This window comes from Oncorhynchus mykiss, chromosome 5 (assembly GCF_013265735.2).
Source record: "Oncorhynchus mykiss isolate Arlee chromosome 5, USDA_OmykA_1.1, whole genome shotgun sequence".
Taxonomy (NCBI): Eukaryota; Metazoa; Chordata; class Actinopteri; order Salmoniformes; family Salmonidae; genus Oncorhynchus; species Oncorhynchus mykiss.
The window spans coordinates 66,786,557-66,812,790 of NC_048569.1; the positions used below are offsets into that span (position 1 = coordinate 66,786,557).

Sequence of the window (26,234 nt, forward strand, 5' to 3'; positions counted from 1 at the left end):
AATACCAGGGAACGGTGTTGAGACAAGCGGTTTGTCCAGAGACCCAACATACAAGGCACTGTCATGCCAAAATGTGTAAATAATCTATGGAATGTGTGTATGAAGTAGTCTACATTTCATACTAACTGGCACTGTTATTAATTTGCTCTGGACTATGTTAAGAGCATATCATGGTTAAAAGTGATTCGTTTTTCAAACACCATGTGACATCAAGCGGCTCCCCTTGAGCCAAGCTGAAACTCAGACGTTGCTAGGATTCACAAATAGTTTCCATAGTGAATTCATGTGGATTTAATCATTTAATAAGTAAATTGTTAAAATGTCATTCAATCGCTAAAGAGCAATAAACACTGCATTAATTCTGCATAACAAAATGTTTTCCATTTGAAATGTAAGGTATAATGGTTTTGTGATTACATGAAAGCAGTTTGCCCCATAAAGCTCTACTTCATTTGATATCAAATAAATATAATCTGTTATCAATTATTGTATACAACGCTCATGTCTAAAAAGGAAACACAATCTAGTATTCCAAATGTCTGTACAAGGTGGTGTAAGAGTTAAATAAGACTTTGAAATTGAATATAAAAGGTGAAAAACCAGTGGCTGATGTGTTCAGCGACAAAGAGGCCACTCACATGTTAACTAATTAACATATCCAGTTAAACAAAGAGCACATAATGTAATGACTCAATAAATATCCATAAATATCATTAACATGAAAAATATACATATTTAAAAATGATTTTAGGAGTGGCGTAAAGTCAAAACAATTGAAATGTCAAGGAGTATCATTCAGTTCTCTGTTGTAGCAGCTTTAAATGTAAGATTCGCCTGGATGTTTGTGCATACTCTAGTTTACACATGCATCTCCTCCTCACCTCTCACATGAGGTGAGATAAAACAAAAGACATGGTTCAACAGCTGACAATGAAGTAATAGGAAAACCAAGCAATAATCCTAGAGCATAAATCCTAGATTCACTTCCAAAAATATCCAATATCCTTCCATGTTCAAGGAATGACAATAACCAAATAAAGGCAAGTGAAATCTCAAATGCAAAGTAGATGAAAAATGAGTGAAAAGCCTCATAAGGACATTGGATTTAAGACAGATGTGTAAAGTGAAGAATCAGGATTTTACAAGCTCAGGCATGTTCCAATAAAAAAACTCTAGTCCCACTCTTAATGTTAGAAGAATTTACATTTGCGAGACCTGAAAAGGATAAAAATAAGTTTAAATATATCAAAACCTTTTCTTCAGATGTGCATAAAATATCACATCATTTGTGTTTCTTCAAACAAAAAAAGGCAAGCTGCAAAATAGCTACTGTGCCTAATAGAAAGCGCTACGGCATTAATATACATCAAAAGCTTTGGTAAGGGCACAAAAGGAGTAATTTACTGGCACATCACAATCAAGCCTCATAGGTGAACATAGCCCAACCATCACATACATGTAACTCCTCCATCTCTGTCACATGGCTACAGAAATGCAGCTGCAGTGCTGCAAAAATGTGGGAATGGTGCGTGTCAGTTAGGGATAGGTATCGTTGTAAACTGTTCCAATGAACACACTAGAAGACAAACAGAGACCCAATAGCCAATCCAGTCACAGCTCCAGCGAGCATACTGAGAGCCACGTCTCCTCCATCATCACGTTGACGCTCGTGAACAATAACCTGGTCCATTCCTTGTGGATCCCTCATAGGATATGCTCCTACAGACCATGGTGGGAAATACGAACTGCGGTTAGAATGGTGAAAACGTCTATATTGCTAAAATAGTAATTGAAAGATTACATCCATTAAAAGAATGAAGAAACATTTAAATCAATGTAATTATCAATGTAACCTTGCAGACTTAAAAGTGGGCATTCACCCAGTGCGTACCTTGGTACTGATAGGGGTATACAACCGCATTAGGCTGCCCATCTGCTGAATAAATTATCTGTGTGCCATGAGGAGGACCTGGGGCATAGCCTCCATAAATGTCCGGGACATAAACCTATTGGAAAGTCAGAAATTACCTGTCACTATGGGAGAGTACCACCACCACCATCACCACCGTAACTAGAGAGCATGTATCCTAAAGCACAATATATAACAAACACCATGTTATATAGATGTATTATAAACTAAGGATTTACAGTGGTTTGACTAAATCAAGGTAAGTACACTGAACAATTTTTATTTAAACGCAACATGTAAAGTTTTTGTCCTGTTTCATGAGCAGAAATAAAAGTACCCAGAAATGTTTGAAATGCACAAAATGATTATTTTGCTCAAATTGAGCAGAAATGTGTTAACATCCCCGTTAGTGAGCATTTCTCCTTTGCCAAGATAACCTGACAGGTGTAGCATATTAAGAGGCTGATTAAACAGCATGGTAATTACACAGGTGCACCTTGTGCTGGGGACAAAAGGCCACTCTAAAATGTGCAGTTGAGTCACACAACACAATGCAACAGATGTCTGAAGTTGAGGGAGCGTGCAATTGGCATGCTGACTGCAGGAATGTCCACCAGAGTATTTCATGTTAATTTTTCTAGCATGTCGTTTTAGAGAATTTGGCAAAATGTCCAACAACCCCAGACCATGTGTAACCACACAACCCCAGGACCTCCACATCCGGCTTCTTCACCTGCGGGATCATCGGAGACCAGTCCCCCAGACAGTTGATGAAACTGTTGGTTTGCACAACCGAAGAATTCCTGCACAAACTAGCAGAAACCGTCTCAGGAAAGCTCATCTGCGTGATTGTCGTCCTCACCAGGGTCTTGACCTGACTGCAGTTTGGTGTCGTAACCGATTTCAGTGGGAAAATGCTCACCGTCAATGGCCACTGGCACGCTGGAGAAGTGTGCTCTTCATGGATGTACCCCGGTTTCAACTGTACCGGGCAGATGGCAGATAGCATCTATGGCGTCATGTGGGCGAGCGGTTTGCTGATGTGAACAGAGAGCCCCATGGTGGCGGTGGGGTTATGGTATGGGCAGGCATAAGCTACAGATAAACACCACAATTTAATTTCATCGATGGCCATTTCAATGCACAGAGATACCGCGAAGAGATCCTGAGGCCCATTGTCGTGCCTTTCATCTGCCGTCATCACCTCATGTTTCAGCATAATGCATGGCCCCATGTCGCAAGGATCTGTATACAATTTCTGGAAGCTGAAAATGCCTTAGTTCTTCCATGGCCTATATACATTCACCAGACATGTCATCCATTGAGCATGTTTAGGATGCTCTGGATCGACATGTACGACAGCGTGTTTCAGTTCCCGCCAATATCCAGGAACTTTGCACAGCCATTAAGAGGAGTAGGACAACATTCCACAGGCCAATCAACAGCCTGATCAACTTTATGCTAAGGAGATGTGTCACGCTGAATGAGGCAAATGGTGATCCCACGAGATACTGACTGGTTTTCTGATCCCCACCCCTACATTTTTAAAGGTATCTGTGACTAACAGATGCATATCTGTATTCCCAGTCATGTGAAATCTATAGATCAGGGCCTAATGAATGTATTTCAATTGACAGATTTCCTTATATGAACTGTAACTCAGTAAAATCTTTGAAATTGTTGCATGTTGCGTTCATATTTTTGTTCAGTGTAAATGTCAAGACAGAATTCCAAGTGAAATAGCATAAGACACTGTGCCACACTGACTGCTCAAAGTATATTCACAAATGTAAAGGATAGGCAGCAGGCTCACATGTACTTATTCAGAATACAGAGGAGAGGCAGAAGCAACAATCTTCTGCGCAAAGTCAATCTGAGGATGAGCGACCACCTAAAATATAGATAATCTCTATGGAATGTTTTGTATGGAATGTAAATAAAAAATATACAAATCTATTAACTAATCTAACACGGTCAATAAGAAGACTGGGATATGAAGGCTGAGGGTCTTGGCAGATCAGTAGAAACTCACAGAGTTTACTCTGGCATCCTGGAGAGCCATGGTCCATGCACTGAAACAACAATGGGAAAACAAGAATTGACATGACTTATCAGCAGGCTATCCAATATAGACACAACTAACCACAGTAATATTGATTACAATGGGAGAGCTGTCTTACAAAACATCATCTGCACTGTCTCCACAAATGCTGATGACCCGTCCGTCTCTGCAGACTATCTGGAGCAGGGCATTTTGACTCCTGCCCTCTGGTGGGTTCAGATCTATTGACAATGAAAATGTGAATGGAACAGGTGATTGATGGGTTGGTGCAGATAAACTATCCTAGGCCTAGTTGAGAGGATAGGATAGAAAAGTATAACAGATGTAGTCAAGTACCTTGACATGCAGTTGCACTGCGAATGTTAATGCTGTCCACTCTCATGTGGATCCCATCCTCCATATCTCGCCGGTGCTGGTCATCAAAGAATACCAGCCACCCATCAGACCACAGGTCAAACCAGTTTCTCTTCCACCGCCGCAGAATAGTGCCTGCATCAATTGTATTAAAATATTGTAGCACCTAGTGCAAACACAGGTCTAAGCCCCAAAGTCAAAGAGCAATGAGGTCCTTGTGATATGGAAAAACTCCATGAGGAAATTCAGTGAAGTATCAGGAAGAAACATTCAACTATAGAAATCAAACTTATTCTTGACCACACCCAGTACCTGTTACATTGGTAGTTGGAAACATGACAAGCATGATGCATGGCTAACAGGTTTCTGACATTTGTGTGCTGTACAGATCCACTTACTCTGCCGATGAAGGAAGCCACTTTTCACAATCGACATCCTTAGGTCACTCTGAAAATAGAATACATAGAAAAAAATGCTTACTGCATATAGCGAAATCCATTTAGCTCAATTGGCCTTCCTAAACCATCACTGATCCCTATCTAGTTAGCTACTGTAGCTGATTTAATCAATAAATCGACTGGTCCTTAATTAGAATGATGGGAATTGTAGTTTATATCAGTTCTATATCTACGATTATAAACTGGGTGGGTCGAGCCTTGAATACTGATTGGCTGACAGCCGTGGTATATCAAACCGTATACCACAGGTATGACAAAACATCTATTTGTACTGCTCTAATTATGTTGGTAACCAGTTTATAATAGCAATAAGGCACCTCGGGGATTTATGGTATATCGCCAATATACCACAGCTAAGAGCTGTTCTTATGCACGACGCAACGCGGAGTATATACCACATCCCCTTGTGCCTGATTGCTTAATCACAACACACACCGCCTACACCAGAGAGGAAGTTTACTATATTTATCTAAACTCATTGTTGACAGTGTCGGGTATGCTAACTAGCTAAGTTAGTACTGTCTGTAACGTTACCTAGCTAGCGGACCTATTTACGTTGGCATTTGACCCTTTGGTCTTTAAAACTATAACGTTACTTTGAAGTTTGTGCTGACAATATTTCTGGAGATTATAATATGACTAACGTAAACTCACTCACTTTTGTACATCGCCTTGGTCCGTACAATTTACCTTATTTTAGCACCCCAAAAATGTAATACTTCCAGATCAACTGTAATGTCAATACCGATGTAAAGCGCAATTTCTCCCCTTTCCAACAGAATTCATGCCGAGACCTCCACGCTGCCCGTTTCTGCATGATTGAAGAAGGCAATGAGCTCCTTCGGGTCTTTTTAAAAATGGCGGGTGGGGAAGCGAAACTAATGCGTGGTTGTGAGGAGAGGAGATGTGTGGGAAAACGCTTTTTTTTCACTCGATCTGTCCAACTTATCACCTTATCGCCTCTAAAATGTAAATAAAACAATATAAAGAGTTTATATAATGTGTCATTACATACCTATTTGAAGGTTTGTGTCGAATTTGAATCGGGTTTTTAGGGCGGTGCTAAAGTGATCTTAGAAGTAAACAGCGGCTTTGAGAGTGACGGTCGCTTACAGTGATGACGCAAAAAATGACTAGGTATCCCCTTTACTGTCCATTTCTTGTTTTTAAACGATGAGAGAAGTGCTACACCTGGTGGAGAGCGATTGTAAAGACATAAATAGTTGCTTATTCTTGACCACACCTAGTACCTGTTACATTGGTAGTTGGAAACATGACAAGCATGATGCATGGCTAACAGGTTTACGGCATTACACGTCACGATGTAACGGAGGGTCAGTTTTTTCAACTTTTCTCCAATACTATAGAGCCATTACCATGACGATCAACGCTTAAATAGAAACGTTGTTCACACCCCAGATTTTTAAGTCAACACAGTCCCATTAGTTTTCTTTGCAGCCTCGTTTGAATGTCGCAGTTGCGCACATTTGTACGGAATGGGGTGAGTTTACGTTACACATTCCATACTTGTATCTAAAATATTAATTGTGGAACGCTGTTTTTCAAAGCCCTGAGACGACAAACTTAGCTAACTGCCTCGTTTTGAATGTCATAATCAATATCATTCTTCTTCTGTGGTTGTTATATGGTGGTTGCATAATCAATAAATTGACCGGTCCTTAATTAGAATGATGGGAATTGTAGTTTTAAAAAGCGTGGCTCCCTTGCGTGGCAGTGGGAGAAGATGGAACCAGATGGGTTTTGGCCGATATTGTGCAAATGTTCTCATCGATTAAATATTTGATGTCTGTTCCCAAAACTAAAATATGTTATGAACAGAGTGGACTGTAAGGTTTGTAGACTATACCAGTTTGCGAAAGTAAAAAAATATTGTGTTGTGTAGAATGAGCGCAAGCGCGAATTGAGTTATTGCACACGCAGAGTAGAGGCGTTCTTTAACAAAAATATGCAAATAATGCTAGACCGCGCCAATAGAATCTCGCTAGCTCGTGCTTGGCTCTTGCACACTATGATTAATTTGCTCCCGGCCAGTGGAAACGCCAAGCGGATGCTTCACATTTATACATTCGGTGAAATATCTGTCTCATTGTTCTTTCTATCTGTGGTAAAGAGCTGTCACGACGTGCTGATGATCTGTCTCCCTCATTCACCTGACTCAGCCAATGCTGGAATAAATTGCCTCCTGCAGTGTGCTTAACGCTCACCCCACTACTCACTCGGCAACAGCATGTCACAGTGAAATATTTGTATATTTAAGAGAAATGCCATGGCGGGCGCAGTGCAACAATGTTTTCAAAGTAGCCCAATTTCGGGAAAACCGCGGACATGGCAACCCTAGCTGCATTATTTAAACGCAAACACATTAGCTAGCACAAGACAAACAAACCGATTTAACATCTCGTGTAACTTTGACGACCACCATATTTGTGATCAAACCAGACATGTATACATTTTTTTTTAAGTCGATTAAAAAAAAGTTCAATATTTACAAAATGTACTCACGGCGTTCTGAGCTTGTGAAAAGCTAAATTACTTTTATCTAAGACAAATAGTCATATTAGTTTTTATTCGTAATGTTACAATAATAATGTGGGTATGATCTTTACTGTTTGAAGCGTATTAAAATATGAAGGAGCCACACCTTAAAGTTATCCAATCAGAAGAACATATTCAAACCTGTATTTTAAGCCAATGAAAATTGAGGACGTCATGAATTAGAAACGTATCTAGCGTTCGGCTAAGCTAGTTGGCAAAAAAATAAGTTTACTAGCTTGTCCTGTAAAATACAATTGAAAAGATGGCGACGGCAATATACCTGGAACATTACCTCGACAGTGAGTATCTAGCTAACTTAATGTGAACAGCTGTGTTAATTGGCTACATTTCCAATCGTGTTAGTTTAGAAGTTCGAAACTGAAAAACAAACGTTAGATAGCTTGGCGAGCTAGCAAGCAAGACACATGTCGTGTCGTTAGCGAGATTACAAATTCTCGGCATTACTAACTAGTTAGTTAATTTACTGTTATTGTTGTTAGTTTTCTAGTAACAATGTTATTGAAGTTGTACGTTAAATTCAATTTATAGCATTTCATCTATCTTTAGAGAACTAATGTTAGCTAGGGTCTATTTTTCCGCTGTCTTGGCTTATTTTGTAGCAGTAAACCAGTAACAGATTATGTTCTGGCTAGTTACTAAACTAAACGGCAACCTGTACATTAATCTGTGGTGCATGCCAGTATCATAAAATGTGGTTGATAGTACTAGTTAGTTTGCTATAGCCACGTTCCGAATAATGATTGACAACTTCCCTGAACAGGGAGCACTTTCCTCAATGTAACTTTGGTAAGTTGGCGGGGAAAGGGAGCGGCGCAACCTCGTTTTCTACGGCGAGTCAGGTGTACACAGGGTGGAATGTTTGATTTCAAAGTGCGTCACGAGCACAAAGTATAACCCGTTCCACATCCGCCAAAATAATCGTATTTATAAAAATGTTTAATTAACAAATCAATACAAAAAGTACATGGGAAACACGTGTGTGTGCGCATATAATATTAATGGACATTTGGGCTAGAGGGTACAATATCACATTACACAAGGACCTTAAGGGGAATATACACATTCATAATTCTAACATTTTTTTTGTTGACAGTGTTTAAGTGTCTTAAAATATAGTTACATATATTTTTTTTTCCGAGGTTATTATTATTATTTTTTGTAAATTTGAAATATAAAATTTGGTCTAAAGAATAATGAAATGAATTACATAAAATTGATTCAACTTATTTATATCATAAGTAAAGAATCAAAGCAGCATCTCTCCATAATAGTGTAGCATCTTCATAAATGTGTTCAATTATAAATCTACTGATGTCTTGCCACACATCCATTTACATGAATACAATGTCAAACAAGATGCAGCACTGTTTCTGGGTGGTCATTACAAAAGTTAGGATTTTTTTAATTTTTAATTTTTTTTTTACATCTTAATATAGTGGTTTGCAAGAATTTTTATGAATAATTTTAATGTGTGTGGCAACAGCTATTCCATATATAATATCTGTGGAGAGAAATTATGTTGATAAATTAAGGACTATGACAAGAGAACCTGATGAAAAGCAGTTTCACTGGAACTTTGTCAATATTATTATTGCAAACCAACATGAAGGCCACCAAAACTAGAGAAGACATGATGAGGAGTAAAGTTCCACATAGAAGGGTCTTCTTAGGAATTGTTTTATCCAATTGATCTTAAAAGTATTCTTTAAAATTCAGCCCACCATACAAGTGTTCCATTATATCATTTTTTCCCTAATGTAATGGGTACGGTTTCTCCACAGACCAAATGCTTTTCAACTTTCTATCTCTTTGCATATTTTACCATAAAGATAGAGTGGCATATGTTAGTCTAGACCTTCAGCCTTGGTTATTAGGACTCTTCCTTTTAATGATAAGTCCCTATGTAGCCATTGATTTAGCTTCTAGTTTTTTTTTTTTTATATGAGGGTTACAATTTAGTAAGCCTCTAGACTTCTGATCCTTAGTTATGCCTAAATATGTAAGTTCTTCTTTCACTGGAATACCATAATATGAGGGTGTCACACAATCTTTGACAGCCTTGAGTTCACGTGTATTAATGTTAAGATATAGACCAGATGCTTTGGAAAATGATTCTATCACATTTATCGATATGGGAATCTAACTAGCATCTTTCAGGAAAAATTGTAGTATCGTCAGCCAGTTGGCTTATAATCATTTGTTTACCAGCTATGGAAATACCTTGTACAGGACTATTATTTAAAGAATTTGTAAGAAGTTGGGTGATTAATAAAAATAGATACAGTGAGATGGAGAGCGAAATAAGGTGAGGTTGTCCTAACTCAAATCTAGGTGAGGTGTCATGTTTCAGTTTGATAGAGCTGTTACCATTCGTATAGAGTCTTAATAGCCTTACAAAAAAAAATCCCCAAAAAGCCAAATTTCTTAAGGGAGTGGAAGATAATATGAAACTATCCTCTACCGGAAAACAAGATTATTTTGGGCGTCACGAGTTACTACAGTCATAATAATTATGGCTAAACCCTGGCTATTTCTCTTCTGATTTTAAAATGAACCTTAACCACACTTTTAACATGCCTAATCCTAACCTTAAATAAAGACAAATGTTTTCATTCATTGTTACGATGTAGCCAATTTTTTTTATATATATATATATATATTTTTTGTGTGTCTGGTTACTAGTGACAACCTTGTTTTCCATGGGGGAAAACATTTAGGTTGAAGTTATTTTGCTAGTACAGCTGTTGTGATCCAGCTACCTGGCTAACATTATCCATTTTGGATGTGGCCACCTGTTATCTAGTATCGTCATCAGACTGCACCGTATTCATTGTAGAAAAGTGAACATGAACCATGAGCTGTCAGCTGTGTTACCATCAAGTCCTATCTTGTTCTGAGGATTAAATATTGTAGTTACTGATGACTGCGTTTAACAATCATGATGTATTCCTCTAGGTATTGAGAATCTGCCCTGTGAACTACAGAGGAACTTTTCACTGATGCGGGACCTGGACAATAGAACTGAAGGTACAAAACATGAGATTGACATCAGTTAAGCTACACAAAAAATACATTACAAATTGTATTAGTTTTGATCACCTGATTTACTACATGGTTTCATGCCCATCACTATTATATTGTTCAGCATAATTCATTTTCCAGTATTTAAATTGTCCTGCAAATGTGTAGAGAAAAAAGGAGAGATTGACAAGCTGGCAGAGGAGTACATCTCAAGTGTAAGGAACTTGGCTACGGAACAGAGGGTTGTGCATCTGCAGAAGATCCAGAGTGCTTACTGCAAGTGCAAAGAGTTCAGCGATGACAAAGTGCAGCTTGCCATGCAGACATATGAAATGGTCAGTGCTCCAACACTGTCATGAGTACATAAAGATGTCAATACTTTCACTATTGGTTGTATAGTGCGCCAAACCTGTCATTTGAGTACAAACTAGTGTCATACTGTCACTATTGGTTTTGCATTATCTATTGACCAATCTAATTGTTTGCATGTCATAGGTGGACAAGCATATCCGCAGGCTGGATGCAGACCTGGCCCGATTTGAGAATGAGCTGAAGGAGAAGCTGGAAGTGAGCGGCTATGACAGTCCAGAAGGAAGAGGGTTAAAGAGTAAGCAGGGAGACTGTTGGTGGGAAAGCACATTTACGACATGTAACTAACTTCCATGTGCACATCTGTGAATATCTGCTTCAGAGGGTGAAGGTCGGGGACTGAGGGAGAAGCGTGGACCCAAGGGGAGAGGCAGGAAATCATCGGATGAGGATTCTCCCAGGAAGAAAAAGCTTAAAAACAGGTATAGAAAAGATTGTATAAACAAAATACTATCTATGTGTCTGACTGGTTTTTACTCTAACTCAATGTCATTTTACCCATTAATATCTGTAGCCCAGAATTGAGTGACGCTCTGCCAATGCAACCGTCAGATGTTTTGGACATGCCAGTTGATCCAAATGAGCCAACATACTGCTTGTGCCATCAAGTGTCATATGGAGAGATGATTGGATGTGATAACCCTGATGTAAGTTTTTATTGGTTGTCTTTTTATTCCAAAGAATGCTTTGAAATTAGTGGCATTTTTAGGTAGATCCAAGAAGTGAATTGAAAGATTACTGTAATCTGAATGTCTTCTTACCAATGTTTTCACTTATTCAAACAGTGCCCAATTGAGTGGTTTCACTTTGCTTGTGTTGATCTTGCTACGAAGCCAAAGGGAAAATGGTAGGTGAATCTTTTAAAGTTGGTGATTACACGCATTACTTTTTTGTACATCTTGTATTTACTCTATTCTCTTTCAGGTTTTGTCCACGATGCACCCAGGACAAGAAGAAAAAATGATCTATTTCTTAAGTACTTTTCTATAAATGTTTTTTTTTGTCTGCAGTAAAATAGTGTAATATATTTACAAAAAATATTTCCCTTTCTATTATGGCTGTGCATAAATATGATACAAAGCTTTTATTCAAAGTACTTGAAATTTGTAAAGGTTTTAGTATTTGACAAACACATTTAACTGCTGTTGATAATACATTTTCTCCATGGTTTAGTTATTTAAAAAAATTCTGTCCAAGTGTTACGATCTCATTTGTGCCTGCATTTTAGTTACCTACCTACCTCTTGGGTTCAAGCATTCACATGCAGAAAATATGTATACAACAATCTTGAATCCTGCCAAAAGATCTTAAACCAAGCAAACAAAAATGTTCACTCTGTCCATTTTTGGACTAATAAGCTATCTGGTAAAAGGTGTACTATATTTTTATATCGACTGTCAAAAGCAGTTGCCCGCTCTTGAATGTATGATGGTGATAACGGTCAGACATTTAGGAAGCTACTGGGATTTCTTTGCCAACATAACCAGCAAGCATTAAAGCACTTTGAATTAAAATCAACTGCTCACCACTAATTATTAACAATGCCTAGATACAAAATAAGAAATTCTGGGGAATGGTGTTCCAAAGATATCTTATTCAAACTGCTATAAAGTATGAAAGAAAGAACAGCAGTAGCTAGGTTTCCATCCAATTTGCGACTGATTTTCATGCATATATTATAAAATCTGCATACGAACTGCATTTCCATCAAACTTCCGATGGTTGTCACAAACTGTTGTGATAATGGTCTATAGACAGTTCGGCCAGGGTAGGTTATATGATGAGATATAGAAAAAAGCCAGATCACTTTTAGTTGATAATAAGCAGCCAAGCATCGTTCAAATTATAGCCTTTGACATTTAGTGGAAATTTGCATGAAGCTCATCACCATATGCTCTTATCCAGTGACTTACAGGAGCCATTGGGGTTAAGTGTCTTGCTCAAGGGCACATCAGATTTTTCACCTTTTTTGGATTCTGGGATTTTTTTGTGGTTACTGGCCCAATGCTCTTAACCGCTAGGCTACCTGCTGTCTACTTAACCACCATAACTTATTTCACAAACTTCATAACTTATGACCAACTTTAACTTAACTGCCGACAAACTCTGCATGCTTTTTCACTTTGTGTTAGTAGAACAACGAAACATATCATTCATTGCATGACTTCAAGCTTACTGCGGTTTTTATATGGCAATATTTGCGTGTAAAAACGTTATCACCGCAATTGTGGCAATATCCCACTTTGTCTTGCGTATTTTGTTTTGGCGACATTGGGAAATGTACTGTTTCCATGAGGCCTGTCGTGAGTTTTTACAAAAAAAAATGCGTCAGGTAATTAATCTACATTAAATGGTTGGATAGAAACCTGGTTATTTGAAGAAATTGAACATAAATGATTCTGAGCTATTATCCACTGTAAAAAAACACTGCTATTGCTTTTGAATATTTTGTTGACCTAAAATTTTAAATGTAGAGATTCAGATATTTGATAGTTGTATGTGCTACTTTTTATTCAAACCTTACACAATACTATTGTACTTGATATAGGCTACAATGTTGACAACGACATGTGACAAGAATATTACTTTCCAAAGATTGTTACTTAATTGTTCGGGATTCTTAGGGGTTTAGCATAAACTTGTCTTTAGTTAACTGTGAATATATCAATCTTGTACAAGTATAATGCTGTTGAAACAGAGGGTCAAGGAGACATAGTATTTGTATTTTGTAAATGTAAGTTTCATATCAATAAACATGTACAACTACTCAATATTTCAATAGCATCTGTAAGGATATTAGTTAAATTTTTTTATCCATGTCCAGTTGGATATGGTTGTTGTTGATGGCTTAATTGAGCAAAGGACCAGAATAACAACTGCCCTGTGCAAAGGAATGAGTATTATTCAATCACTAAAGATCAGGTAGGGTGCTTTGTTGACAAACTGAAACACTCCCAGTCTGACCTGTGTTATTTTAAAACCCATCATCAGACTCCTCTTCATCCCAGCTGCATGGTTCCCGAGCAACCTCTCCTTTAAATTCCACCTCCAGGTCATAGACAAAGTCAGGGTCATCTTTCTGCCTTCGGTTGCGCTCAAAGAGTTTGTCCATTTGGGCCTTCTTGCGCGCAAGCTCCTCATCATCCAGCTTGTTGAGGTCCTCCTCAGGGTCCAGGCGGAGGGAGGCTAGAGTGTGCTCCAGGCTGTGGCCCTGCATGTGATCCCGCAGCACTATATGAAGCCTCTCCAGCTGCCCCAATGAAACACTCTCCAGGTATGCCCTATGCCGAATATGGTGCTTCATTCTCTCCGCAGCCATGCAGCAGTCTGGGTGAAATAGAATTAGATTACCTCATGTTTTAAGTATCTATATGGGTAAAACACCTTTTAGTGGTGGTCACCAACAATAAATCAAGAAGAGTGCAGGTGTTCCTCTTGTGTTTTTGTGCTGGGCTTGTAATGAAACCTGTACTCTGCAGCTCTCAAATACTAGTTGGGAAAGTATTTTCAATGATCTATTTGCCTTGTGAGTTGTCCATCTAGAATTTCAGTTGTTGCATTGGACAAGTTAATAAGTATAGCAATGTGTTGCCATATGTATTGTTCTGACACTAAAATAATTCGGGAGATAACTATGCCATCTGAAAGCTCTCCATAACAAGGGTGACCAGGGTAGCGTTTCCCAAACGCGGTCCTGGTTATTGCCCTAGTACTACATAACTGATTCAAATAATCAACTAACGTTAATCATTAAGCTTTTTATTATTTGAATCGGCTGTGTAGTGCAAGGGCAAAAAACAAACACCCCTTGGGGTCCCCAGGTCCGAGTTTGGAAAATGCTGGACTAGGGGATGCTCATCATTTCTGTGATCAGCAGTGTACTATGTAGTTTTCCTACCTGAACAGTTCGAGAAGTTCCTCACAGGTATGATTCTTTTGCGGATCTTGTTTGTATCCTTAACATTACTTTCATAAATTAAAACGATTGATGGTGGGCTGAATTGAACACCGCATCGTTTAGCCACAAAAGGCATTGTTGAGTATTTTATTTTACTTATACAAACGTTTTATGTAGATTTATCAAAGTACCTCGCAAGGTAATTAGCTCGCAAACATGTTTGACATGTATACTATCTTGAGTTTTGAAAATAAACAAAATACTGAAAGGCAGGCACGCAAAAAAATCAAACGAATCGACCCAGCTAGTTTCTCAAACCTCGTCCAAATCTTGGGCTACACTCCAATTGCCTGTGCGCTATGGGTTGAAGATGGCTTCTACTTTTGTTCACAGTAGGTCAAAAAAAAATGTCTTCACCGTTTTAAGATTTTCTATGTAGTTATCGCAATTAATTTAAATATGAGAATAATATATGTTTGTCTGTCTTCATTATGAACCGCATATTGGAATGGGTCCTTAATTTCAGTTTGTTTCCGTAAACACATGACGTAGCTGGCTGACATTTCTAGCATCGCCCAGGGTTTTCTGAAGACAATATATTCATGTTTGTATTTTTCAGCACATGTACTGTTTACTTGGTTCTTTTTGGATCAACGCAAGCAGGTAAATGATAACACATCAAAGAGAGTCATTTAGAATAAATCCGACAATGTTCATTGAGGGCGATTGAAGGGTGATGGCTTGTAACGTTAGGTATTTAACGTAACGTTAGCTAGCGCCACTTCGATGCAAAGTGCTTTTTCGTAGCAGGTAATTTAGCTAGGATAGCATTTCGCTAACCTTGACCTCAGTATCCTAACCTGCTACAAAAAAAGTAAAGGTATCGAAGTGACCTGAAAATTGTTTCCCAGCTAGTTAACGTTACACATCAAATGTGTCATGCAATTCGTTCAGCCAGTCTTTTTCACAGGTAGCTATGCACAGTAGCTAATCTTCAATGTATGAAGTTAGGTGCAAACAGCAGAGCCACACTGGATTGACAAATTGTCAACCAACAATGTCCACACAGACAGTCACTGACCCTATGCTTTTAGATGGCTGCTAGTTTTTCATGTGATGTACAAAGCCTCTGACCTTTTTTTTGCAGACGAGAACAGCTGTGGTTTGTCCATGACATGGCTGGAGACTGTATCAGTAACGATGGATGTCAGCAAAAATGGTTTTCACAGGTAACTAACTGTAAAATGACCATCTGGCGAATAGACATCTGCAAGGTTACCAAGAGCATAGCTAATAAATGCAATTGAAAGATGTTGACATCTGATTTTGACTCCTAATCTTTGGTTACTCTGGGGCCAAACCTGCGAACATTAGAAAGAGTTACATTTAAACAGTTTCTCAGTCTCAATGTGCATCAGACAATCAAAATTGTCAACATTGTAACTGGTTCCATTGGATAATCTGGCACACGTTAGACCTATGCGAACCATAGCCATGGGAAGTAGAGGTGCTGAGGGTGCTGCAGCACCCCCTGAAATTGAATTTCAAATATAATATTAATTTAAATATATATTAGATTTTTTTCCTCAGAGGTAGTGCACTGGGTCTTCACTAGTCTTGTATAATTTCTGTGTTTCGCCCACCAAGCAAGGAATTTTTGTATGGAGGTCAATGAGTGTGTTGAATTAAAAATATAAAAAAAGGAAGTTTCCTAATGCTTATTAAGTTGTTTCGAGTGTACTGATAAGTAGGACACGTGACATCCCAGCAACTTTGAGAAAAAACACTTTATATTGCCGTTGTCTCTGCATATTCATGGCACAAGGCTAGTAGCATAGCATCTCCATCGAAGACAGGCGGTTGACATCAACAACCCTCATTGAATATTCAAAAAATATTACAATAATCAGATGTATCCACCAATCCAAAGACAGGATAGACGGTAGATATTAGAGGTTGACCGTTTATGATTTTTCAATGCCGATGCCGATTATTGGAGGACCAAAAAAGCCGATACCGATTAATCGGACGATTTTTTAAAATTTTTATTTGTAATGACAATTACAACAATACTGAATGAACACTTATTTTAACTTAATATAATACATCAATAAAATCAATTTAGCCTCAAGTAAATAATGCAAAAACAGTGTTGAAGAAGAAAGTAAAACTGCAATATGTGCTATGTAAGAAAGCTAACGTTTCAGTTGCTGAGAACATATGAAAGCTGGTGGTTCCTTTTAACATGAGTCTTCAATATTCCCAGGTAAGAAGTTTTAGGTTGTAGTTATATGACTATTTCCCTCTACCATTTGTATTTCAGTAACCTTTGACTATTGGATGTTCTTATAGGCACTTTAGTATTGCCAGTGTAACAGTATAGCTTCCGTCCCTCTAGTTAGCGCGCGCTAACTAGCTAGCCATTTCACTTCGGTTACACCAGCCTCATCTCGGGAGTTGATAGGCTTGAAGTCATAAACAGCGCAATGCTTGAGCTGCTGGTAAAACGCACGAAAGTGCTGTTTGAATGAATGTTTACGTGCCTGCTTCTGCCTACCACCGCTCAGTCAGATACTTGTATGCTCAGTCAGATGATATACAACGCAGGACACGCTAGATAATATCTAGTAATACCATCAGCCATGTGTAGTTAACTAGTGATTATGATTGATTGTTTTTTATAAGATAAGTTTAATGCTAGCTAGCAACTTACCTTGGCTTACTGCATTCGCGTAACAGGCAGACTCCTTGTGGAGTGCAACTAGAGAGAAGCAGGTCGTTATCGCGTTGGACTAGTTAACTGTACGGTTGCAAGATTGGATCCCCCAGACTGACAAGGTGAAAATCTGTCGTTCTGCCCTTGAACAAGGCAGTTAACCCACCGTTCCTAGGCCGTCATTGAAAGTAAGAATGTGTTCTTAACTGATTTGCCTAGTTAAATAAAGAAATGTAAAAAAATATAAAATTAAAAAAATCGGCGCCCAAAAATACCGATTTCCGATTGTTATGATATCTTGAAATCGGCCCTAATTAAAAGGCCATTCCGATTAATCGGTCGACCTCTAGTAGATATACAGCCCACCGTACCGCTTTGTTGACAACGACTCCCATTTTTAGGGTGGAAAGACCTGTATCTTGCCAGTATATCCATAATCTTTGGCTGACCTCACCAGAAAATAATCACTGTCATCTGGATCAAGTAATTCATCAGCCAATTAAATATTAACGTAGATGGACTTGAACAAACACTTTTCATAAGAGCATTATCATCCTACAGATTCCAGTAACAGTGTTTAATTATTTTAAAGAAGTTTATCGTGAGTCCGGACTCGAACCCACAGACTTGAACCCACGCAGGCGAGTTCCACACTAAAGGAAAGTTTATCATTCTACAGTACACCTGCCAATCAACGCATTCTATTGCACGCTCTATGCCTAATTAAAGGACCCATCCCCAGAGGAAGATGCTGCCATTATTTTGATGTCATTTCCTGTTCTAGAGAGGAAATGCATGTTTAGGTTCCATCTCCTGAAGAATGATGAAGACCACTTATACATATTCACGAATTCCATCTGGAGTTGATAAACATCAACAAATGGGGCACTGACAGCTGTCAGTGTAGCTAGCTAGCATGATATCCTTATCTAGCTAACTAATGTTATCTGTTGCTGTTTATTTTACGACGATGTATTCAAAATATTAGCCAGCTGGTTCTGGATTTGTCATCTTCCATAATTGCGGCCTCAAATCCGCAATAGAAATAGTTAAGGGGTGCAAACTAATGTTATTCTATTTTAATTTGCTCCATGGCTCAGGTGGCCAAGTGGACACAAGGCTTTTTGGCTCATCTCTGTTGCCGAGAGAAATTACTTTGCAGCTGTTTTTGATTAATAAAGGGGTGGCAGGTAGCCTAGGGGTTAAGCATTGGGTTAGTAACAGAAAGGTTACTGGTTTGAATCCCTTGAGCACGGCACTTAACCCTAATTGTTCATGTGAGTCGCTCTGGATAAGAGCGTCTGCTAAATGACTAAAATGTAAACAATGCCATGCTGATGGGTGTTAACATTCAAAAAAACCTAGCCATGAAACTAAATAGGAAAATACATCACATTCGCACAGATTTGCACGAAGTGGGCAGTTCGAATTTGTTACATCATCCCATAAATATCATACTTTGACTAAAATTATGACTTGTTGACTTTAAATCATAGTGCAACATCAATCGTGGGTAAGCTCTGATAGCTTGAATAAGTGTATTTGTACTGGTGTGGGCATTTTTAATAAGGTGATTACACAAGACTATTCAGTGCTTTCAGGGTATGTTTACAACTGTAAATAATATACCAAATGTAGCAATTCAACAGCAAATGCTGTTTAGCCTGCACATCTTTTAGAGCATGTCAAATCAAAGTTGATTGGTTACGTACACAGATTTGCAGATATCGCAGGTGCAGCAAAATGCTTGTGTTTCTAGCTCCAACAGTGCAATAATACCTAGCAATAAAATACACACAATCTGGGAAAACATTTTAAAATTAGTCTTATAGGATGAACCATGACTAGAATACAGTATATACGTATAACGTGGTTGAAACAGTATGTCAAGATTATTAAAGTGACCCGTGTTCAATGTACATAGAGCAGCAGTCTCTAAGGTGCAGGGTAGAGTACCGGCTAGTGATGATTGTTTAACAGTCTGATGGCCTGGAGATAGAAGCTGTCTCTCAGTCCCAGCTTTGATGCCCCTTCTAGATGGTAGTGGGCTGAACAGGCTGTGGTTGAGGTCCTTGATGATATTCTTGGCCTTCCTGTGACACCGTGGCGTGTAGATGTCCTGAAGGGCTGGCAGTGTGCCCCTGGTGAGATGCGTTGGGCTGACCGCACCACCCTCTGGAGAGCCCTGCGCTTGTGGATGGTGCAAAGCCCGACAAGATGCTTTCAATGGTGCATCTGTAGAAGTTTGTGGCTTGGCCCCTAAGACTCTCACATTTCTTTAGCCTCCTGAGGTTGAAGAGGCACTGTTGTGCCTTCACCACGCTGTCTGTGTGAAGGGACCAAACTTGATAATTGAGTTGGCAACGTGCGTGGCCACACAGTCATGGGTGAACAGGGAGTACAGGAGGGGGCTGAGCACGCACCCCCAGTCCCCGTGTTGAGGATCAGGCTGGCGGAGGTGTTGCTGCCTACCTTCCCGACTTGGGGTCAACCCGTCAGGAAGTCATTGCTTGCCTTATTGTGCAAATGATTTCCATTTTTCAAATGGTTAATTCCTTTGGATCTTTTTTTCACTGTGCTCATCTCTCTGTCCTGTGCAACTACACTGAACAAAAATATAAATGCAATATGCGACAATTTCAAAGATTTTTACTGAGTTACAGTTCATATAACGAAATCAGTCAATTGAAATCAATTCATTAGGCCCTAATCTATGGATTTCACATGACTGGGAATGGCGATATGCATCTGTTGGTCATAGATACCTAAAAAAGTACGGGCGTGGATCAGAAAACCACTTAATATCTGAAATGACAACCATTTGCCTCATGCAGGGCGACCTCTCCTTAGCTTATAGCTGAGCAGGCTGTTGATTGGCCTGTGGAATGGTGTCCCACTCCATTAATTAATCTGTGAAGAGCAGACTTTTCCAGCGGCCATCGACGGTGAGCGTTTGCCCACTGAAGTCTGTTGCGAAGCCAGTCAGTCAGGTCAAGACCCTGGTGAGGACAACAATCACGCAGTTGAGACGGTGTCTGACAACTTGTATTTTTTTTTCTCTCAAATAAAAACCTGGCCCGAGGGAGATTCAAACTCAAGGCTGTCATACCTTGCTGTCTCTGGGCTTACCGTCTTAGCGGATCACACCACTAATTTAAGCCTTATTCACACTGGCAGTTTGACTCATCCTATTTTGGATTTGAATCCTATGTGATTCTACATTTAGATTTTTTTCTGCATTCTGAACAGCCAAAAAGCACATGGAATCGGATATTTCAAACCACCATTGATTCCTGGCCATGCGACATGTCTGAACGGTCAAATCTGATTTATTTGGCATACTGTTATTTTGACAAAAACATGTGGTAGCTAACTAGCTTGTTAGTTGTTTACAAAAAAATGGTGAACGTACTAGAAAGTTTAACAGCTAGCTAGTTGACTGCTGTGGTTAGCTGAAAAGGACGTGTTTTAAAAGTTGTATCTTATTCTTTGAGGCTTTAAGTGTTCATACACTGATTTTGAACACTCAAAGCAACTGGGAAACATCCATGGCAGGCATGGTCTCCTTAGCTTGCTAGTTGCTACATAACTTCTAAGTGATGGGAGGCACAAGCACCACCACCAATCAGCCTCCACCACTGCTCACACACCCATCATTACTATGACTGCTAGCATAGTCATGTCTGCAAATGACAACCAATCTGATTTGGTCACTTGCAACTTGCTGTTTGGACAGTCAGTAATCCAAAACGTACACAGTATTTGAGCATTTAAGGTCTGCAGTGTGAACAAGACTTTAGTCATAGCAGTAAGGGTAAATTACTGGTATTTGACAAGACCATGAGTGTACGAATATAAACTTACATGTTGTATAATCAAATGTGATTTGTCACATGCGCCGACTACAACAGTGAAATATTTACAACCCCTTAACTGCATTGTTGGTAAAGATGAGTCAAGAAAATATTTACAAAATAAACTAAAGTAAAACGAGTAACACAATAACGAGGCTATATACAGGGGGTACCGGTACCGAGTCAATGTGCGGGGGTACAGGTGAGTTGAGGTAATTGAGGTAAGATGTACATGTAGGTAGGGGTTAATGTGCAGGGGTACAGGTTAGTCGAGGTAATTGAGGTACTATGTGCATGTAGGTAGGGGTAAAGTGACTATGCATAGATAAAACAGTGAGTAGCAGCAGTATAAAAAAAATAAAAAGGGGGGGTCAATGTAAATAGTCCGGGTAGCCATTTCATTAATTGTTTAGTAGTCTTATGGATTGGGGGTAGAAGTTGTCAGGGAGCCTTTTGGACCTGGACTTGGAGCTCTGGTAACGCAGAGAGAAGTCCGTTTTTGGTGGCTGGTGTCTTTGAGAATTTCTTTGGGCCTTCCTCTGACACCACATAGTACAGAGATCCTGGATGGCAGGAAGCTTGGCCCCAGTGATGTACTGGGCCGTATGCACTACCCTCTGTAGCACCTTATGGTTGGATGCCAAGCAGTTGCCATACCAGGCGGTGATGCAACCGGTCAAGATGATCTCTGGTGCAGCTGTAGAACTTTTTGAGGATCTGGGGATCCATGCCAAATCTTTTCAGTCTCCTGAGGGGGGAAAAGGTGTTGTCGTGCCCTCTTCACGACTGTCTTGGTGTGTTTGGACTATGTTAGATTTGTTGGTGCTGTGGACACCAAGGAACTTGAAGCTCTCAACCCGCTTTCTACAGCCCCCTCGATGAGATTAGGGGTGTGCTCGGCCCTCCTTTTCCTGTAGTCCACGATCAGCTCCTTTGTCTTGCTCATGTTGAGGGAGAGGTTGTTGTCCTGACACACACTGCCAGGTCTCTGACCACCTCCCTGTAGGCTGTCTCATCGCTGTCTGTGATCAGGCCTACCACCGTTGTGTAGTCAGCAAATGTAATAATGGTGTTGGAGTCGTGCTAGGCCACACAGTTGTGGGTGAACAGGGAGTACAGGAGGGGACTAAGCATGCACCCCTGTGTGGCACCTGTGTTGAGGATCAGTGTGGCAGATGTTGTTGCCTACCTTTACCACCTGGGGGCAGCCCGTCAGGGATCCAGGTGCAGAGTGAGGTGTTTAGTCCCAGGGTCCTTAGCTTAGTGATGAGCTTTGTGGGCACTATGGTGTTAAATGCTGAGATGTAGTCAATTAACAGCATTCTCACATAGGTGTTCCTTTTGTCCAGGTGGGAAAGGGCAGTGTGGAATGCGATTAAGATTGCGTCATCTGTGTATCTGTTGGGGCGGTATGCAAATTGGTGTAGGGTTTCCAGGATGATGGTGCTGTGAGCCATTACCAGCCTTTCAAAGCACTTCATGGCTATAGATGTGAGTGTTACGGGGCAGTAGTCATTTAGGCAGGTTACCTTGGTGTTCTTGGACATGGACTATGGTGGTCTATTTGAAACATGTAGGTGTTAGACTCGGTCAGGGAGAGGTTGAAAATATCAGAGAAGACACTTGCCAGTTGGTCCCCGCATACTTTGAGTACACGTCCTGGTAATCCAGCTGGCACCTCAGCCTTTTGAATGTTGACCTGTTGAAAGGTCTTACACTCATCGGCTACGGAGAGAGTGATCAGTCATCTGGAACAGCCAGTGTTCTCATGCTTGCTTCAGTGTTGCTTGCCTCGACGTGAGCATGAAAGACATTTAGCCCGTCTGCTAGGCTTGCATCACTGGGCAGCTCGCGGCTGGGTTTCCGATTCTTCCTAAATCTGTATTGCTGTGAAAGCACACGTGTGTGAAATAGATAGGCAGAAGCCTGGGATTTTGTAATGTATTCAAAAATGTTGTCTGTTACTACTAATAGCTTGTAGTCTATTTAAGGATGCATCAATGCAATATTGTCACACAACATTTTGACACAGACCAATGGAACAAAAGTAAACCAGAATTTGTAGGTTTAAAATATCTCACTGGTTACCAAGGTTGACCTATTTTAAGAAATGCCATTGGTTGGTGGATATAAAGTGTAAGATATTTGATAGGCTGATGCAGAATAATCAGTTATCTGGTGAGGTTAGCATAGGGCTAACGTATGCCAGTTTATCTGATAGGACCAACAACATTGTACCTGGTCCTATCACGTGCAAGTAAATTGACAATTGTAATTGGGTGACGCACATTTGAGACTTGAGAAGCTGTTTACTTTTTAAGTGTTTCTAATGTTAGGAAGTATGGTCCCTCTGTTTTTAGAGACCTGGTCACCACAGTTGACTTCGGTCCTGGTTTTCCAGATGGCCTCGAGGCTCTGCTTGTTCACAGACTACCCAGTGGGATCTATATTGATCAATACCAACTTGCATCTCTGAAAGAGGACACTGGTTTACAGGTAAAAAATGACAATGACCGTAGCATTATACAACCACAGTACAGAAAAGTACAGGATAAAATTATTATACCCAACTCCATCTGCCAATTCTGAGATCTATGTTAGGCCAAACCTAATACATGCTATGCTAAGTAACACATTTGATGATCTTTTTCTGTTAGGTGCTTTTGGGTTCAGCGGTTGACTTGGAGGCTCCAGCACACACATCTGAGGAATTCCTTGTTCTTGTGTATCCTGCTCTGGACCAAGGAATTCTCAAAGCAACACTCCCTATCCATGGCCGTTATCACAAGCCCTCTCTTGCAGGGAAGAGATTTGAACTTGTTGAAATTAAACTTCCAAAGCTAATACTCAGGACAGATACATGTGAGTTATTGTGTTTATACCTTTTACGCATAACCATACTTCTCAATTTCCTTCAGGGAGATTATGCTGTGTCTGTAAATAACATTAACCTTTGGTTATTGGAAGTGGACCAACTTATTTTATGGCAAATATGCTTGTTTTTACCATTATAACTAGTTTTTATTTTGTTTTAAGGTACACAGCTCATTTCCTTCCCTCCTTACAAAATTGTGGACGCACCCTGCACTGTCCACAACTTAAGCATATGCCAATGGCTTGAGATCCAACATCTACAGGTAAATCTATCAGCCAATGACATTGTCGCATACACTACATGACCAAAAGTATGTGGACAACTGCTTATCGAACATCTCACTCCAAAATCATATGGAGTTGGTCCCCCCCGTTGCTGCTATAACAGCCTCAACTCTTCTGGGAAGGCTTTCCACTAGATATTGGAACATTGATGCGGGGACTTGCTTCCATTCAGCCACAAGAGCATTAGAGGTTTTGCACTGATGTTCGACTGCGAGCCAGGCCTAATCACCTGTGTTCCAATTCATCCCAAAGGTGTTCGATGGGGTTTGAGGTCAGGGCTCTGTGCAGGCCAGTCAAGTTCTTCCACACTGATCTCAACAAACCATTTCTGGATGGACCTTGCTTTGTGCATGGGGGCATTGTCATACTGAAACCGGAAAGGGCCTTCCCCAAACTGTTGCCACAAAGTCGGAAGCACAGAATCGTCTTGAATGACATTGTATGCTGTAGCGGTAATATTTCCCTTCACTGGAACTAAGGGGCCTAGACCGAACCATGAAAAACCGCCCCAGACCATTATTCCTGCTCCACCAAACTTTACAGTTGGCATTATGGATTTGGGTAGGTAGCATTCTCCTGTAAACCGCCAAACCTCAATTAGTTTGTCCCGACAGCCAGCTGTTCAAGCGTGGTGACATTAGGCTTGTGTGCGGCCATGGAAACCCTATTCATTATTGTGCTGACATTGCTTCCAGAGGCATTGTTACTCTGTAATAATTGTTACAACCGAGGACACACTATTTTTACGGCTCACAGAACGTTGGTCCGTTCTGTGAGCTTGTGTGGCCTACCACTTCGTGGCTGAACCGTTGTTGCTCCTAGACGTTGCCACACAACAATAACAGCACTTACAGTTCACCGGGGCAGCTCTGGCAGGGCAGAAATTTGACGAACTGACTTGTTGAAAAATTGGCATCCTATGACGGTCCCACGCTGAAAATTACTGAGCTCCCTCAGTAAGGCCACTACTGCCAATGTTTTACTATGGAGATTGCATGGCTGTGTGCACGATTTTATACACCAGTCAGCAACGGCAAATAGCCGAATCCACTAATTTTAAGGGCTGTCCGCATACATTTGTGTGTGTGTTTTGGTAACGCTAAATGATGTTTGGAGTCCACATTTTTTTTACTAGGTAAGTCAGTTAAGAAAAAATTCTTATTTACAATGAAGACCTACCCCGGCCAAACCTGGACGACGCTGGGCCAATTGTGCGCCACCCTATGGGACTCCCAATCACGGACGGATGTGATGCAATGTAGTGTTGAATGTATCATTACTATCATACTTAGTAACTAACTTGTTTATTTTCAATAACAATGTTTCAAAACGTACCAACTGTGAATATGAAAATGACTTGAATCCACTTATCCAAATGTTTATTTATTTTTAGGAGCAGGATCCTGTGAGTTTGGAGATACCACTTGGTGATGGGTCTCTGGTGGAGCCTGTGTGTGCTGGAACTCTGCTTGTCACGCTGCTGTGCTGTGTCATCCTTTCAAGAAGTATCTGGATGCATGGTGTTTTTTTAGACAATGTTATACTGATTTAATAATATACTGTACAGTAAGAAATCCCCAGGGATTAATTTGCAACTAGACTATTTAGCTTTTTTCCCAATGACTTTTTAAAACATTAAATAATTGGCACACTGCTTCCATATGTTTTTGTGTCATCAAAGAACCGTTGATTGGATCCTTGAAAGTAATGTACCATACATTGACTCTGCTATATGGTACTGTAGGCCTATAGACATGTAGAGTTGAACAACCTCAACCAAAATGCTGTTTGAACCTGGGTACCTTCACTAATAAACTGTACTGCAGACAAGTTCTAATTTTTATCACCAGGAAAGTA

General features: G+C 40.0%; 4 protein-coding genes across 16 annotated transcripts; 2 read left to right on the forward strand and 2 right to left on the reverse strand.

Annotated features, from left to right (window-relative positions):
* Positions 1–280: 280 nt before the first annotated feature.
* On the reverse strand, positions 281–7,439 carry LOC110524398 (pleckstrin homology domain-containing family B member 2). Of its 6 annotated transcripts, none has more exons than XM_036978153.1 (7): positions 7,307–7,439; positions 4,724–4,772; positions 4,308–4,460; positions 4,090–4,192; positions 3,942–3,981; positions 1,892–2,006; positions 281–1,719 (listed from the first exon to the last, which is right to left on the reverse strand). In XM_036978153.1, the coding sequence occupies exons 2-7, from the start codon at positions 4,758–4,760 to the stop codon at positions 1,577–1,579; spliced, it is 591 nt and encodes a 196-aa protein (XP_036834048.1). In that variant the 5' UTR covers positions 4,761–4,772; positions 7,307–7,439; the 3' UTR covers positions 281–1,576. The 6 variants fall into 6 exon arrangements, with proteins under 6 accessions (XP_036834048.1, XP_021459671.2, XP_021459670.2 ...); XM_021603996.2 differs by lacking the exon at positions 7,307–7,439 and adding an exon at positions 6,160–6,382; XM_021603995.2 differs by lacking the exon at positions 7,307–7,439 and adding an exon at positions 5,799–5,874.
* On the forward strand, positions 6,066–13,516 carry LOC110524394 (inhibitor of growth protein 5). 6 transcript variants are annotated; one of them, XM_036978148.1, is made up of 8 exons: positions 6,066–6,117; positions 10,316–10,387; positions 10,550–10,716; positions 10,877–10,988; positions 11,073–11,172; positions 11,265–11,397; positions 11,536–11,597; positions 11,675–13,516. In XM_036978148.1, the coding sequence occupies exons 2-8, from the start codon at positions 10,360–10,362 to the stop codon at positions 11,712–11,714; spliced, it is 642 nt and encodes a 213-aa protein (XP_036834043.1). In that variant the 5' UTR covers positions 6,066–6,117; positions 10,316–10,359; the 3' UTR covers positions 11,715–13,516. The 6 variants fall into 6 exon arrangements, with proteins under 6 accessions (XP_036834043.1, XP_036834042.1, XP_021459667.2 ...); XM_036978147.1 differs by lacking the exon at positions 6,066–6,117 and adding an exon at positions 6,148–6,284 and having other exon boundaries at positions 10,523–10,716; XM_021603992.2 differs by lacking the exon at positions 6,066–6,117 and adding an exon at positions 6,155–6,284.
* cep19 (centrosomal protein 19) lies at positions 13,072–15,168 on the reverse strand. Its single transcript, XM_021603994.2, has 2 exons — positions 14,649–15,168; positions 13,072–14,077 (listed from the first exon to the last, which is right to left on the reverse strand). The coding sequence occupies exons 1-2, from the start codon at positions 14,782–14,784 to the stop codon at positions 13,725–13,727; spliced, it is 489 nt and encodes a 162-aa protein (XP_021459669.2). The 5' UTR covers positions 14,785–15,168; the 3' UTR covers positions 13,072–13,724.
* pigx (phosphatidylinositol glycan anchor biosynthesis, class X) lies at positions 13,886–26,031 on the forward strand. Of its 3 annotated transcripts, none has more exons than XM_036978151.1 (6): positions 13,886–14,024; positions 15,796–15,877; positions 23,579–23,714; positions 23,876–24,080; positions 24,255–24,355; positions 25,771–26,031. In XM_036978151.1, exons 1-6 carry the CDS (start codon positions 14,009–14,011, stop codon positions 25,927–25,929), a joined length of 699 nt encoding a protein of 232 aa, XP_036834046.1. In that variant the 5' UTR covers positions 13,886–14,008; the 3' UTR covers positions 25,930–26,031. The 3 variants fall into 3 exon arrangements, with proteins under 3 accessions (XP_036834046.1, XP_036834045.1, XP_021459668.2); XM_036978150.1 differs by lacking the exon at positions 13,886–14,024 and adding an exon at positions 14,946–15,040; XM_021603993.2 differs by lacking the exon at positions 13,886–14,024 and adding an exon at positions 15,158–15,311.
* Positions 26,032–26,234: the final 203 nt, after the last annotated feature.

Coding starts and splice junctions, on each gene's coding strand:
- LOC110524398 (XM_021603996.2), bottom strand. Junction 3,982..4,089: donor GACAGTGCAGATGATGTTTT/GTAAGACAGCTC, acceptor TTGTTGTTTCAG/TGCATGGACCATGGCTCTCC. Junction 2,007..3,941: donor AGGATGCCAGAGTAAACTCT/GTGAGTTTCTAC, acceptor ACTTTCCAATAG/GTTTATGTCCCGGACATTTA.
- LOC110524394 (XM_036978146.1), top strand. CDS start 7,602: ATGGCGACGGCAATATACCTGGAACATTACCTCGACA. Junction 10,388..10,522: donor CCTGGACAATAGAACTGAAG/GTACAAAACATG, acceptor TTCATTTTCCAG/TATTTAAATTGTCCTGCAAA. Junction 11,398..11,535: donor TTGGATGTGATAACCCTGAT/GTAAGTTTTTAT, acceptor TTATTCAAACAG/TGCCCAATTGAGTGGTTTCA.
- cep19 (XM_021603994.2), bottom strand. CDS start 14,784: ATGCCTTTTGTGGCTAAACGATGCGGTGTTCAATTCAGCCCACCATCA. Junction 14,078..14,648: donor GAACTTCTCGAACTGTTCAG/GTAGGAAAACTA, acceptor TATTTCACCCAG/ACTGCTGCATGGCTGCGGAG.
- pigx (XM_021603993.2), top strand. CDS start 15,251: ATGTTTGTATTTTTCAGCACATGTACTGTTTACTTGGTTCTTTTTGGA. Junction 15,312..15,795: donor TTTTGGATCAACGCAAGCAG/GTAAATGATAAC, acceptor TTTTTTTTGCAG/ACGAGAACAGCTGTGGTTTG. Junction 24,081..24,254: donor AATACTCAGGACAGATACAT/GTGAGTTATTGT, acceptor TTTTGTTTTAAG/GTACACAGCTCATTTCCTTC.